Source organism: Oratosquilla oratoria, chromosome 1 (assembly GCF_046742065.1).
Source record: "Oratosquilla oratoria isolate Oo_2021 chromosome 1, ASM4674206v1, whole genome shotgun sequence".
In the NCBI taxonomy this organism is placed as follows: Eukaryota; Metazoa; Arthropoda; class Malacostraca; order Stomatopoda; family Squillidae; genus Oratosquilla; species Oratosquilla oratoria.
The window spans coordinates 100440730-100456275 of NC_134777.1; the positions used below are offsets into that span (position 1 = coordinate 100440730).

Consider the following 15546-nt stretch of genomic DNA (forward strand, 5'->3'; position numbering starts at 1 on the left):
TATATATACATATATATTTTATATATATAATATATATATATATATATGCGTGTATGTATGTATGCATATGTGTGTGTGTGTGTGTGTGTGTGTGTGTGTGTACATGTGTGTCGGTTCTCTCGTTAGTCCCTCTCGGTAGCCTCTCTGCCCGGTCTTTATATAGTCTGGGAATCGGTGCTTACGTTTCCGAGATGCCGAAATGTAACTAAAGTAGGTAGTTTAAACACCTCCAAACAATGAGAAAAAAAAAACATATTTTCGCACCAAATTATATAACGTTTTTCTGAGCTTGGCCTCATGAAGGAACGTATTTCGAAGCGCACCCCAACATACTGGTATTGAACAATGGTTTACTTATAATGAAATACAATTTATGACATACATTAATAATAATACACAACGCATCATATTCACGCAAGGCGTGCCTTAAAAATATAAACTGTAATTTTTATTCACTCAAGGGCGTGGCACAGCACAACCACAGGACTCTATTCACGCTAAGGACGTGACAATCCCTAACTTTGCAACCGTTGCCTATTCCCTAACTGAGTTTTTTAAACAGTATCTGTCTTCAACGTGTCTCACTCGGACAGACGCAGCAAAGGACTCCTTACTGAACTGTCCAACAATAGCCTTCCCCTCACTCATACCGACAGACTATCAACTCGTAACTGATAGATCAAGTCTAGCAGTTGTGCCGCCCTCTATCAAGTCACAGACGGCGAGCCAACGCCCTTGGGTTTTTACTTAAAGAAACTGTCGGACACACAACGCACTCTACCTACGACCACAGTAGTAGAGATACATCATTGACCCCGTGAATGTGTTCGTACGTGCGCACGCGTTAGGGGAAATGCGTGGGGGTTCTTGTTAAGGGCATGGAATTAAATATGTTTTTTAAAGCGTGTAGAACGTGTTGACTGTTTTTTTCCTTTAAAAGTTGCAATTGCAAATATTTAGAAAAAACGTCAATACATACTAGTATATATATCTGTAACCTTCATTATGATCTTGTAAGATACAGCTCGGACACCAGCTCACGAAAACTGTCATTGACCCCGTGAATGTGTTCGTACGTGCGCACGCGTTAGGGGAATTGCGTGGGCGTTCCTGTTAAGCGATCTAGGAAACAATGTGAATTTGAAGCAAACATTAAGAAATAGAAGTATTCAGTCTTTAAAGAATGTGGGGAAAAGAATTATGAAATGTGGGGGAAAAGTGCGAAAGTCTAAACGTAAACGTAAACGACCGTATTATAAATGAGATTTTTGTTAGAACTGGTGGCTCATTGTAATCATGGGGGGGGAGAGGTTGTAACAACCACCCAAAATGAAACCCCCGTACCTAATTATACATCGGCTATTAGTGAAATGTTTCCCAGACCACATAGATTCAGATTATTTGAAACATCAATCGAAAACGGACAGAATGTTGAAATTTTACCAGTAAATATCAATTATGACCAAACATTAGCAGATAACTTTATTGAATTCAGAATACAGAAAAATGAAAACATCTTTCTTGATCTTTCGAATACTGTCTTAAGTTTAAAATTTCGTATAACCAAGATTCCCCAAACGAGCACTGAAACTGCTGATTTAGGTGATGATGATATTGCTATCCCAAATGGCGCCTTAAACACCATTTTCAAATCGGCTTCGATCTTTATCAATAATGTGCAAATAGAAAACAATTATCTTTTTAATTACATCAGTTACATTAAACTTCTGACAAACATGTCTACAAATAAACTTCAAACTCTCGCGCGGAATATGTTTCTATATCGAGACGATAAAGGAACGGGCATAATTGATAAATATGAAAGTACACATTTTCAGAATTCAAATGAGTTAGAAAAACGCGTTATTAACCACTTCAATACGGGACTTAAATCTCGCGGGCAGCAACCAATGCCAGACGTATGACGTAACGAAATAATATTCGCATCATAAAATATAGTCGCCGCTTATATCGATCGTTCTCTCTTTCACCCGCGAATTTTGAAAACCACAGAGAATGGGATTCAGGGCGCATTTGGAAGAATGTAAAAACACAGGGGCGACTACAATAAATATAATCAAGACGCCGATATGGCAGCGTCGCGAATCCACTTGCTCCTCATGACGCCTACGTGTGCGGCACCGTATGGAAGGGGAAAACATTAAAACATATGGAGTATCTCTGTGCGGACCTCTAATGTGCGATATTTTTAATAATGACAATTACTTGCTAGATGGTGTCGATCTTCGTATAAGACTAGATTTGGCACCAATTGAATACATAGTAAAATCGCATGACGTAAACAAAAAATTCAAAATATCTATTGGCAGATGACTAATCGTACCGAAAGTTTTTCCTAGAAAGGAGGCAATAAACGCCCGTTAAAGAAACGGTTCAATCATTGATTATGTCTACTTGAAAACGCAGGCCAAATCATGTTCTTTCCAAAGGACAAAATAGTATTATGATGGACAATCTATTTTTTAACATTATTCCAAACAAATTATTTATAGTCATAATTAACATGAGCGCTTTTAATGGAGTTGTAAACAAAAATGGGTTTATTTCCATCACGCATTTTTAAATAATATTTAATAGCATATCAATGGCCGCGGTGCATAACATTCACTTTAATTTCGATAAAAGATTACGTCAAACTGTATTTAAACACATTGCACGCATTAGGGTCTAGTAATGACCTTCTAATTAGCCATAACGCGTACATTAAAGGAAGAACGGTAATAGCATTTAATTTGGACCCGGAGTCTACTCAAGACAGTATCAGTCCCAATCTTTACTGCAATTTGAGAATTCGTATGACGTTTAGTAAACCTGTTGAAGATAATTATATGGTTTGCGTATTTGTTGAATGCAATAGCGTATTAGAATTCGATATAGATAGAAATGTGGTGTTAGAATGTTTTGTATTTTAAGTCCCTCATTGATGGCCATACAGTTACCACAAACCTTTAGTTGCAGCTTTTCGCTCTAAGTCTCTTGCTAAATCAGACAGACAACAACCGCCACTCTATCATCTCTAAATATGTTCCCTCAGCTGTGTATATCCCCAGTGACATTAATGTCGTTGCCGATTGCTTGTCACGATCAACATGCGCTGTATCACTCGACGTCTTGAGTGGTATCGCTCAAAGACAGGAAACTGATGATGAATTAGAAAAATTCAAGCCTAATTTATCTAAGCTTACCTTACCCTCTAACTTGACACTGGTGTGATACCTCTGCTAACACTCCGCGACCTTTTGTTTCGTTATCTTTACGAGATAACATAGTCTTCCTTGCATAACCTTTCCCATCCAGGTGTTCAATCTACCTTTAAGTTGTGAAATAACGCTATTTCTGGCCTTTCATTGACAAAGATGTGAAGAAATTTGTCAGAGAATGTCTTCAATGTCAACAGGCTAAGACTACGCGCCACACCACTTCACCTGTTTCACCTATATCTATTTTTACTGACCGTTTCCAATCAAAGAACATTAATATCGTTGGACCACTGTCACCTGCTATATTTCCTAACTATCCTTATCATCTTTCATATAAATACTTGTTGACTTGCATCGATCGAGCGGCTCGTTGGACTGAAGCGATTCCCCTCATCGACACCACTGCCACTTTAGTAGCAAAATCTTTCATGAGTGAATGGATAAGTCGTTTCGGTGTCTCACTTCATGTCATCACGGATAGAGGTTCCCAGTTCGAGAGCAAAATTTTCTCTGAGTTTTCGTCCAACATTGGTTTCCACCATATGCGTACTACTAGTTATCACCCCCAAGCTAACGGAACGATTGAACGTTATCACCACTCTCTGAAATCTGCTCTTCGTGCTAGGCAGGATAACTGGTTCTATTCTTTACCCATAGTCCTCCTTGGCCACCGCTTGACGCCTCACGTCACTAATTTTTCCCCATCTACAGAGGTTACCGACACTAATATGTTATGTCCCTCCGTTGGCATTATCAAGGGACACACCGTTACGTTGGATGACGCGACCATCCTCCACTTGTCAAAGAAATGTAGTTCATCTGTTTCCATGACACTGCGTCCAGTGACTGTTATACACTACCTTCAACTATACGTGCCTCATGACCTTCACTCCTGCTCTAAAGTTTAAATGAGAGTTGACAGAATCCGTAAGAGTTTGGAGGCTCCGTACCATGGTCCTTATGACGTTCTCCGCCGTGAACTTATGTACTTCATCATTTGTCTCCCTCAGGGCGAAACCTCGGTTTCCATAGATCGATTAAAACCGGTTTTTCATCCTATCACTAGACGGACTCAGTCTTGCATAGATGACGTCCCCGTACCCAGCGCACCTCCCATGACTGATATCACTGACTCAACCACTCCGCGCACGGTTGACGTCGTCCATCGAAGTACTCTGCCGCATATAGCCAGGGCCCCGACAAAGGGGGGGGGGGGGGGGGGGGGGAAATGCACCGGGGCGGCACTTTTTTTTTTGGGGGGGGGGGTGACTTTTGGTGAAAAAAGGTAAAGCAACCCTCCCCCCCTTATGTACTTTTAATGCATGATTTATTTATCATGAGTTGTGTGTATAAAAGTTACATGCGAATCGTGCTAGTGACCATCAGATATGGAAGGTGGTGGTGTGTGTGTGGGGGGGAGGGGCACTTTTTGACTCGCCCCGGTGCGGCACTTCCATGTCGGGGCACCACTGCCCGTCCTTCCCCGTACGACCCGTTCGTGCAGAACCGTGCACTTCATTGATCATTCTGATTTTTTCCACCATTGACCCTTTTCCTTTAACATACGCTCCGCTCTTGGCGGTGTGGGGGGTAGTATATGTAGTAATTATTCCCTATTTAGTATGCGTGATAATTATTCCCTATATATAATATATATTAATTGTTTTATGTAGTCTGTGTAGTCATTACGTGATTACGTAGTTGTTACGTTCGTAGTTAGACCTACGCAGTCCTGAACATATGTTATATAACTGTATGTAACCACTACCCTCTCCATACGCACAACGCCATGCACTGGTGCCAAATCTTTATTCCACAAACATTCATGCATTTTGTATAACATCACCCCTAAGCATTTTTGCATACAGGTTCCTCATTCATGTATGTTTCCTTTAAGATACATTTCCCATATGTTATATTTCTCTTGTGTTATTATTTCCTTTGTGTTATATATATATATACCCATCTATATTGTTCTTAGAAATGCCACCTGCCAACAAGGGTGTCCGAAAATGTGCCAGACTCGATGCCCAGGCCTACTACCTCTGGGGCGTTCTGTGATAACCTCTCTCGTTGAACAGTAGTCCCGTTTTTGGTTAAATAAATATCTTGCTAATACGAGTACTACTTGTGTTTCGCTTATCCACGCAGTTCCTCTCGCCACATATATAGCACGTAAGGATCCAGGACATAATCCCTCCCGGACAATATCCCTCCTGGACAGAATCCCTCCACAAAAGTGAGCGGGCTAGACAAAACTTCCCCACATTATTCAGATTAGCAGCTCTCCTATTATATACCATCACATGCAAAGCAATTAACTTCTTACCTTACCTTACCGAGGCGCTAAAGCGTACAGTACAGACATTTATATACTTGTTTGAATAAATAATTTATGAAAAAAACAAATTGTTTCACTACTACACCTTACGAACATATATGAAAATATCATATATATCAAAATACATAAATAAACATATACTCACATATAGTCAAATGTTATATGAAAATATATATTAAAATGCATTGATATATAAATACATTAATATATTAAGATACATAAATAAACATATACTCTAGGAGGGATTCTGTCCAGGGGGATATTGTCTTGGGGGAATTCTATCCAGAAGGGATATTGTCCGGAGGGATTGTCCAGGAGGGATTATGTCCGGACACCAATACGTAAGTATGCATGTGTGTACGTATGAAAGTATGTACAAAATGTGGATTCTTTTTATGTATAGGGAAATTTCATCCGCTGGACATTTCTAGAATATATTGTAAACAATCGATGTATTGCTAGTGCAGGGCTGGAAGGAGTGGCAATGTGCAGGTAATGAATATTTTCAATTCAGAATTGAAAGACATCGGTGTTATTTGAATATGTTTCGATATAAAGCATTTGTGGTCAGCATTGTAGAGATATATGTAAACAAAAACTGCATTGTAAACATACGTATACAAAGATTTCACAGTGACGAAGGAACAAGCTGTGGAAATTATTAGTACCCAGGAATATGGGCAGTTAATATAAATGAATGAAATATTTTTAAAGTCTATATGTTATATTAATGTGCATGCGGTTGTACGATTCTTCTTATTGGGAATAATGTATTCGTGAATATAGTTGTAAATTTGGAACGACGATTCCATATTAAAAGGACTATTTTCACCGTTGGATAACCGTAGTCAAACTTGCTGTTTCCACTGAAAAAGGTTAGGCATTATGGACAATTTATAGTTTCACCCAACCTACGATTTTGTTATGTGGCTTATGTGTTTCTGGTGAGATTGTGAAACTATAAATTGACCAGAGTTGATATATGAGTAATGTTTGCATGAAGTGGTGTGCCCAAAAATAACCTTTCTATAGACAGGACCAAGATAGAAAGAATAAAATATTATGAACTGCAGAAAGATTGTAGGGATAGACTTAACCAAGGCGAAAAGACCCATTAAACAGGGGAAGGAAAATTGTGATACTACAACCCAAAGAAGGATGTCAGGTTGCAGAGGCTAGCAAGACCAGGGAGAGTCTCAACTAGATCCACCCTAGACCATGAACTATATGTTAATGAGAGAAATTAATATATTCACATTGTAAATAGACTTTGTACAAGTACTACTAAATCACTGGTACAAAAAAAGGTACAAATAGCACAATTTTTGTTTACTGTTCAATGTACATAGCTTAATGAATACAGACGCTCCTCTACTTACGTTCATTCGTTTTACGTTTTTTCCATTTTACTTTTGAACTGACTGTAAAAAAAAAATTTTTGAGTGAATTTTTTAGTTTAGCACGCTCTCCGTAGTTCAAACGATACTTACGCATGATGCTGCGTCCATTGTTTACATGGCACAAACGACAGACTGAAAGTGCCTTGCCTCCTCCTCCTCCCCCTCCTCCTCCACTATCTCAATTTATGTTGCTTGAATTTAATTTATTTGAAATTAATGTTATTATTTTACAATGTTATGTGTATAATTAATGATTTAGGGGTGTTTTATAAGATACGGTAATAGAATTTACAGATGTATAGTACAGTAACAACTTACGTTCATTTTCAACTTACGTTCGGCCGTTCGGAACGTAACTAAAACGTAAGTTGAGGAGCGTTTGTAAACTAAAATTAGTGTTTAGTCGAAGATAAAAACCCATTCATGATAATGATTACAGAAACTTGGGCTGACCAACACATTAATGATGCAGAACTACATCTTAAGGGTCATGATATGTTTAGGAAAGGATAGGAAAAATGTAAGAGGTGGTGGATGCATCATATATGTTATAAACAATCTCCAACCAACACTAGTAGCAGTTCAGGAAGAACAAGATCCCTGTAAATTCCATGTGGGTTGAAATTTCATACAAAAAAAATGTCTACTTATTACCTCGGCCCAATAGCATCAGGATACCATAAAGAAAACCTAAGTAAATTTGAGCTCATATGTAGCAGATACAAAAATTTGATCATTGGAGGAGATTTTAATCAGAGCTCAGTTAGCTGGGAGACACTTCACACAGACAGTAGAGGCGAAAGATGCCTTGGAATGGTTATGGATAATTTTCTTACCCAACATATTATATAGAGCCAATCTGAAAGGGAAACATACTGGACTTTATCCTAACTTCTGAACCCAATCTAGTCAATAATATAGTTGTCAGCACCTTTTGGACCAAGTGACCACAATTCTGTTGAATTTAGAATTAGAATGGAAGTTGATACCAAAAAGTGGTGTACAGAGAGTTATAATTATAGGAAAGCTAATTATAAAGACATGAGAAAGGAGTTTTTAGCCATAGACTGGAACACTAAGTTTATAGATAAATTGGCAAGTGAAGTGTGGAACATCTTCAATTTAGAACACAAGAAAATAATTAACAAATGTGTCCCCAAAATTAAGCACAAAACATTTAACAAGGATTCAGTCAGGTAGAATGACCAAGTACATAGACTCCAGAGTAGATGGTGGAAGGCATTCAAAGAAACTGATAACCAACAAGATTTTTACAGGCACAAAAGAGCTATGAAAGAAGAAAGAAAACAAATACACTCAGCCAAAAGGAGATATGAAACTAATATTGCAAACAAAATTAAAAATTATCTCAAAGCATATTATAAATACATCAAAAGTAAAATGACATTAAAGGAAATAGTAATCCACCGAGCAAACCAAACGGAAACAAAAAAATGACAGACACTGGAGAAATGGCAGAAATGCTAAAAAATTACTTCACAGTATTCACAGAAGACGTAGCATTGATTCCAGATATAGAACAGGTACACAGTGAAACAAAATACTTGGAAGAAGTAGACATCTCAATTGGGAAAATAACAGAAAAGCTGAAGAAATTAAAACCAGAAAAATCAATGGGAAATGACAGCATATATTCAATTGTTCTAAGAAACCTTAGAGGTACTGTAGCTACACCCCTACAAAAGATATTCACCAAAACCCTAGACACAGGAGATGTTCCAGAGGACTGGAGAACTGCTAATGTGACACCAACTTTTAAAAAGATATCAAAAGATCTTGTGAGCAATTACAGGTCAATAAGCCTAACATTACAAGTTAGCAAAGTATTGGAGTCACTTAAAAATGATGAAGTTATGAAACATCTGCTAACCAACAATCTGATCAAAGGAAGCCAACATGATTTTATGTCCAAAATCATGCATAAAAAATTTACTAACATTTCTAGATCTAGATGGAGGTAGCCCTGTGGATATGCTGTACTTAGATTTCTTGAAGTTGTTTGACAAAATCCTACACTTAACATCTAGCCAAGAAATGGAGTCTAGGAGACCACAGAATGGATAAAAACATGGCTGAAAATAGAATGTAGAGAGTGATAGTGGAGGGTAAAACATCAGAATGGCAAGAAGTCAAGAGTGGTTTACCACGAGGATCTGTCCTTGGACCTATACTCCTCACACTATTTGTAAATGACATAGATTGTGACCTAGTATCTTAGATATTTAAATTTGCAGATAATACAAAAGTTTTTGGGAAAGCAACTACTCCAACAGAAATACAGAATTTACAACAAGACCTGAATAAGCTACACAAATGGTCATCAGACTGGTGCATGATATTTAATGTTGAAAAATGTAAGTACCTACATGTTAGACATAAAATACAAACCACACTTATAAAATAGGTGTAGAACTAATTCTAAATATAAGGAAAAAGATCTGGGAGTACCAATTCATGAATCTTTATCTCTAAGTAATCACTAGTCAAAAAGGCTAATCAAGTTGTGAGTAGCATTAGTAGAACATTCAAAGATTGTGGCATGAAGAATATGATTAAAGTTCATGAATTGCTGGTATGCCCACATTTGGAATACTGTGTTTTGGAGACCATGTAATCAATACTGTAGATAGCTTGGAGAGGGTCCAGAGGAGAATGACTGAAATGATTGGGGGCCTATCAAATATACCATACTGTGAAGACTGAAAATTACCAATCTTGCTGCATTGGAAGTTAGAAGGCTGAGGAGTGACCTTATTGAAGTATTGAAGATAATATAAGGCTATGAAGGTCTAAACTCCCAGGACTTCTTCAAGTTCAGACCAGGACTCACTAGAGGACATAATTACAAAATTTTTAAGCAAAGACCTTGACTCGACATAAATAAATGTTTCTTCATACAGGGTGATAAAGGAGTTGAATAAAATGCTATCAGAGTAGTTTCAGCTAAAACTGTAAACATGTTCAAGGCAAAACTGGAACCATTGTTGAAGTAATTAGGGGGTGCTTAATGAGCCAAAGAAGGTTTCCTACCCCAGCAAACCTATTTCAGCTGCTTCACTAACCAGTGGGGTGGCATTGGTAAGAAATCTGAATCACCACATTTTTCTATGAAAAGTAATAAACAACATGCCTTTCTAGTATTTTTAAATTTATTTCAAGATGAATTACACTTGCAGGCATGAGAAATTTGTATTTTTCCATGAATGTCTGCATATTTAAGAATGCTTTCTTGTGGTTTGGCATTATTTATTTTTTATTTGATTTTTATTATTCAATTAATTATTTATTTTGCTTAGCTCTAAAAAAACAGTAAAATGTATAGGTTTATAACTGTTACTTGTAATTATTTTGTGCTGTTCTGGATTGATATTCAATACATAAGAATTTAATTCACTTGTGAAAACGACTGTCTCTCCCTACCATGGGAGGGAGAACCCCCCCACTCAATCCCACCCCACACTTGGGTACTTCACCCCCTCACATTCTTTTTTTTTTTTTTTTTTTCAGAACCCACACACATGCCTGTATTTGTGATAGCAATTGCTTCCAAAAGTTATACAGAGCAGTGGGTTCCCAGGCTGGCCATGGTGATGACATCTAAATCGACAACAATTAAGAGTGGAAACCGAACAACTTTATCTAGCAATAGTCCTCAGGGTTTCCTGTAGAATTCTGGGAAGAAACTGGTTTATTGCCTGTGTGGTGCAGTGGGTAACGCTCCTGTTTTAGAAAGTGGAAGGCCTGGGCTTGATCCCCAGCAAGTGCAAAAGTATTTTCATGGCTTTCCAACCCCTCTCCACAAACAGCAGACATTAGAGGTATGGTAGATCAGTGTTGCATATATATATTAACACCCAATCAGTATGCTTGAGCTGATTATTCTGATTTCAGACTGCATTCACAAAAACAGCCATTCCAACATACCAAAGAACACTGGCTGTGCGTCCCTCAGGGGGCCTCACTGGAGATCCATCTCAGCTGCATCAGTAATGACAGAATAACTTGAAACATTCAATCATTGCTTGTGTTGTATTTGTGTGTATGCCATTAGCTAGCAGGAGGAAAGGAAAAGTTGCTAGTTGTTGGCTCTCCTAATGTGAAAAGTAATTGGGGGAATAGTCAGAACTGATAATTATCATGGGCCCAGTTGTAAGAATAAGTGGCAGCTCCTTTGTATCGCACCTTCAGATGAAAGTAGCAGTGTTGAAGATGGATGGTGGTTTATTTCCATCTTGCAGAACCACTACTGACAGGTACATATTATAAGTGGCATAGAGAAAAGAGGATGGGGAAGATAGACTGTCCAGGGTAACACATCAACACCCTTAACTAGGGGGTAGCATATCAACATCATGTAAACCAACATTAGGGGTGGCACTAAGTGAATGACTTGTTGACTGTAACAAGTGATGTATGAATTTTTGTCAAATACAGTCATGCAATGTGTGAACACATTAAAGTAATTTCAGCCACAGGGCAACATTTGGACTCCCACCCCCAGGCAGCATTTTGTCACAGCATGCAGGTGAATGGGGATGGATTTGGTAAAACCTGTTATTACTGCTCCATTCTATGCTGCAGTGTCCAGCTTTCAAGCAGCTACACCAAGCATTGAAACAGTGAGGAGTGGAAGAGCACTCCCCCTCTCCAACTAAAAAAAAACCCAGTAATTAAGACATTCCACATCACACATGATTAGACAGGAGTTAGACTTTCATGGTGGTGAATAATTGGAAATTTATTATTTTGTCATGAATTTTGTTTATGGATATTGATATATATATATTTTTCCTTTCTTTTTCAGTATTAATGTCTGAGATGAATGAACAGGAATGTGTTCTGTATGAATAAACCAAGGTCTGAGGAAAGGAAGATGAAAGAAAATTTATAGTCTTGGTAAACTTTTATTATTGCAACAATGTCCACACAAGTAAAAACCAGCACTTTAGTTCCTTCACTAGACATCAGTTCCAAAGACATTAAGACTTTTCACTCAAGAATAAGTGAATCTTATTCAAGTGTAGAGTCTATCATAACTATTGTGGATGCCAGAGAGAGAGAGGAGTCATCATTAAATATAAATAAGGCTGGAAAGGCGAAGGGAGAGGAAGTACATTGTTGCAAATGTTCTTTGAAATTTGAAAGCTGGTCAAAATTCAAGTCGCATAGAAAGACGCATGCAAGTCGGACCTTCCTTTGTAGCAGTTGTGGAACCATCTTCAATGATACTTCTACTCTCACTGTCCACATGAGGCGACACAGTGGAGAACGTCCATATGTGTGCGCCATTTGCCAGCAGACCTTCACTGCTGCCGGCACCCTGAAGAGGCATCAGCACCTTCACACTGGTGAGAAACCTTTTTCTTGTGACAAATGTGGAAAGGCATTTGCTGAGAGCGGAAATTTGAGTAAACATAAGAAAATTCACATGAACAAGGAAACAATTGGTTGCGATGTCTGTGGGGCGCAGTTTCACGAGTGGCTGAAAATGGATAACCATCGTATGAAACATTTTGGTGAAAGACCCTTTCAGTGCAAAACATGTTCTTCATCTTTCTCGGTTCGAAAAGAACTGAATAAACACGTCAGATATTCACATGGAGAAAAGACTTATATATGTGAGCTTTGTGGTAAAAGATTTCCTCGCCAGACAGACCTCAATGTTCACCGGATGGTTCACACGGGAGAGAAACCATTCAAGTGCTCGGAATGTAATGCAGCATTCAGTAGAAGTGGAGCACTCACCCGTCATAAAAGAACTCATACTGGGGAACGTCCATACCAGTGTGATGTGTGTGGTAGAGCTTTCTCAGATAGTGGCAATTTCTCAAAACATCAGATGATTCATAGAAATGAAAAACCTCATGTTTGTTGTGATTGTGGGATAGGTTTTCAGTTGAAAAAGGATTTAATAAAGCATCAAGTAACTCATCAGGGAACTCCATACAAGTGTCAATTATGTCATGTATCTTTTAGGAGCAAGAAACAACTTACCATTCATAGTCGAACCCATAATACAGAAGCCGATTGAATTGTAGATTTGTCATAGGATAATGATGAAATGTAAGAATAGGTGTTTTCTTTAGAAATCAAGTTAATAGCCTTTCAAGGAAAAGTTGTGTGAAAAAAAAAGAGTACGTTAAATGATGAATATGGTTATGAATTTGAATATATTTAAGTATTTGTTAAAATTGTCACTTTTTATTTAATGGAGCCAGATAGGTAGTTCTTAACCCCTTCATTACTGACCCGTCAACCTTACATAAACAAACGTTTCAAACCGTCCCACGAATGGCTGGAGCCTTATGTTTGTAAACACAGACACTTGCCACCACGTGGGTAGAAATAACCCAGAAACCGAGGCCTTGAGAGCCCTCAATACACACAGCTTATAACTGTGACACGTGCGTGTCACGGGGAGCACCCTCGGTTCCTGGCGGGTGCACTCAGCCGTGACACGCAGGTGTCACAAAACACACATCCGGTACTCAAGGGGTTAAGGGATTGTTTACTATTACTTTGAAAGGTATATGACATGCCTGTAATATAAACTGTGATATTTACTAAATATATAAAGTACTTCTCAAAAGTATGCAGCCCCTACCCTTTAAGGCTGCATACTTATGGCAAAAATGGAATGGCATTTTCTGAGGTAAAATTATGTAAATAGAAAGTATCTGGTAACCCTCTGCTGTTGTGCTGGGTTGACAGAGTGAAGCATAAGGGAGAACCCAGCCATGGGAAGAGGATGCATAGGTAACCCCTCATTTTTCAAAGTGATTTTCTTTATTTTCCTAGGGGACATACAGCCATTACCATGGTACCTACAAAGGAACTTACAAAAAAAGTAATTACCCAAGTCATTGGACTAAAGAAGGCAGGCCATGGAACTAAAGAAGTCCATGAAATATTGAAGGTGAGCAAGTCCAGAGTCAAGAAATACATGGTGCAATATTGGGAGGGAGGGGCTGAAGATACCATTCCAGAAACCTAGGACAAGGCATCCTAAGAAGACTTCTCCAAGGCCTTGGAACATCATAAAGCATACTTTAGAGTCAAACCCATGAGCAACAGCAAAATCTCTGAAGGAGTCTTCTAAAGATCCCCTGTCTTAGGTTTCTGGGATAATATCTCTAGCTCCCCTTCCTGACATTGCACCATGTATTTCTTGACTGTGGACTTAGCCACCTTAACATTTCACTGATTTATTTAGTTCCATGGCTTCCCTTCTTTAGTCTAATGATTTGGGCAATTATGTCTTTAAGTGATTCCTCTGTAGGTGCCATGGTAACAATGGCCCCTAGAGAAATGAAACCAGTATGAAAAAAGGCAAGATCTCGAAGAGAGGGGTTACCTGTGCATTCTCTTCCCATGGCAACATGGGAATGACTGTGTTCTCCCTCACACTCTGCTCTGCCACCCTGGCACAATGGCAGGGGGTTACCAAATGCTTTATATCTACATAATTTCACCTAAGAAAATGCCATTTTATTTTTGCCATAATTATGCAACCACAAGGGGTAGAGGCTGCATACTTTTGATAAGTATGGTACATATACATAGGTCAAGCTACAACAAATTTTTGCCTTGATTTTTTGTGGGAGAAAAAAATGAAAAAAAAAATGTTGGGGCCCATTTACATGCCTTTTACATAGATGTAGTATTTTTGGGCCCAGCCACTGAGTATTTTACTAAATACATTAATGTATTATATTGTTTCAATAAAAAAAATCACTGACGATCATATTGACTATTAATTCAGGTTTAATAATAATGATAATGATTGTTGCTTTAAGTTTGATAAAGTGGAAAACCCACAGCCACACAGTGGCTAGTAATACTCTTCAGGCCTTCCCACAGATCCCTCTAGAAAGAAACTTTGGACTGTTGTTTGTGTTGTATAGGTGTGGGCCAGTTTTTATGTCACTTGCTGAAAGTGATAGGAGGGGAACAGCTGTCTTTGTGTGAAAAGGTTCAAGGAATGTAGTTCAAGTTGATGAGGTCTTTGGCCCAGTCGAGACTGTGTGTCATGCACCTCATGATGGAGATGAAGAGGTTTATGGGTTATAAAACTGGACAGCCTTGCTGTCCATCTTGCAGGACCACCTAATGCAGGTACCCATAATTGGTCCCAATTCAGAGTTTAATAGAATAAGTATTAAGTGCAGATGGAAACTAAACAATATTATGGTGCATTTGTTTTTGAGTAATAACAGACTGCACCAGAACTATTCCTATAGGACACTTGCATACAGAAACCAAAATCCTCCAAATAGAACATCACATGAGAATCGGGAACACAATTCCATACTAGAACCCTTAACATCGCACACCTTTCACACTACATCTCATAAACACCAACAGGAAAAAAAAATACACCAGCAGCATTCTACTCAAATATAAATCACAATCTACCACATAAACCACAGAAATACATTCACACTCAGATAACTATACAAGCCCAGCAAGAAAAAACACCAAACTCAATATTCCAACAACAACCCCCAGATATAAGTCCCACACAGAAAACCCTCCCATACCAGTAGCATGCTTGCACTCAGTT

The 15546-nt window shown here is 38.4% G+C and overlaps 2 protein-coding genes across 10 annotated transcripts; both read left to right on the forward strand.

Moving 5' to 3' along the window:
* Positions 1-5797: 5797 nt before the first annotated feature.
* Positions 5798-15272, forward strand: LOC143024493 (uncharacterized). 9 transcript variants are annotated; one of them, XM_076183315.1, is made up of 4 exons: positions 6148-6437; positions 9218-9337; positions 10491-10801; positions 11788-15272. In XM_076183315.1, exon 4 carries the CDS (start codon positions 11902-11904, stop codon positions 13012-13014), a length of 1113 nt encoding a protein of 370 aa, XP_076039430.1. In that variant the 5' UTR covers positions 6148-6437; positions 9218-9337; positions 10491-10801; positions 11788-11901; the 3' UTR covers positions 13015-15272. The 9 variants fall into 9 exon arrangements, with proteins under 9 accessions (XP_076039419.1, XP_076039446.1, XP_076039443.1 ...); XM_076183304.1 differs by lacking the exons at positions 6148-6437; positions 9218-9337 and adding an exon at positions 5798-5903; XM_076183302.1 differs by lacking the exons at positions 6148-6437; positions 9218-9337 and adding an exon at positions 5933-6054.
* On the forward strand, positions 8435-8944 carry LOC143029130 (uncharacterized). The gene has a single exon (XM_076191580.1). The coding sequence runs from the start codon at positions 8435-8437 to the stop codon at positions 8942-8944; it is 510 nt and encodes a 169-aa protein (XP_076047695.1).
* Positions 15273-15546: the final 274 nt, after the last annotated feature.

Bases quoted from the DNA above. Each gene is read 5' to 3' on its own strand.
- LOC143029130 (XM_076191580.1), top strand. From the start codon at position 8,435: ATGGCAGAAATGCTAAAAAATTACTTCACAGTATTCACAGAAGACGTA.
- LOC143024493 (XM_076183304.1), top strand. From the start codon at position 11,902: ATGTCCACACAAGTAAAAACCAGCACTTTAGTTCCTTCACTAGACATC.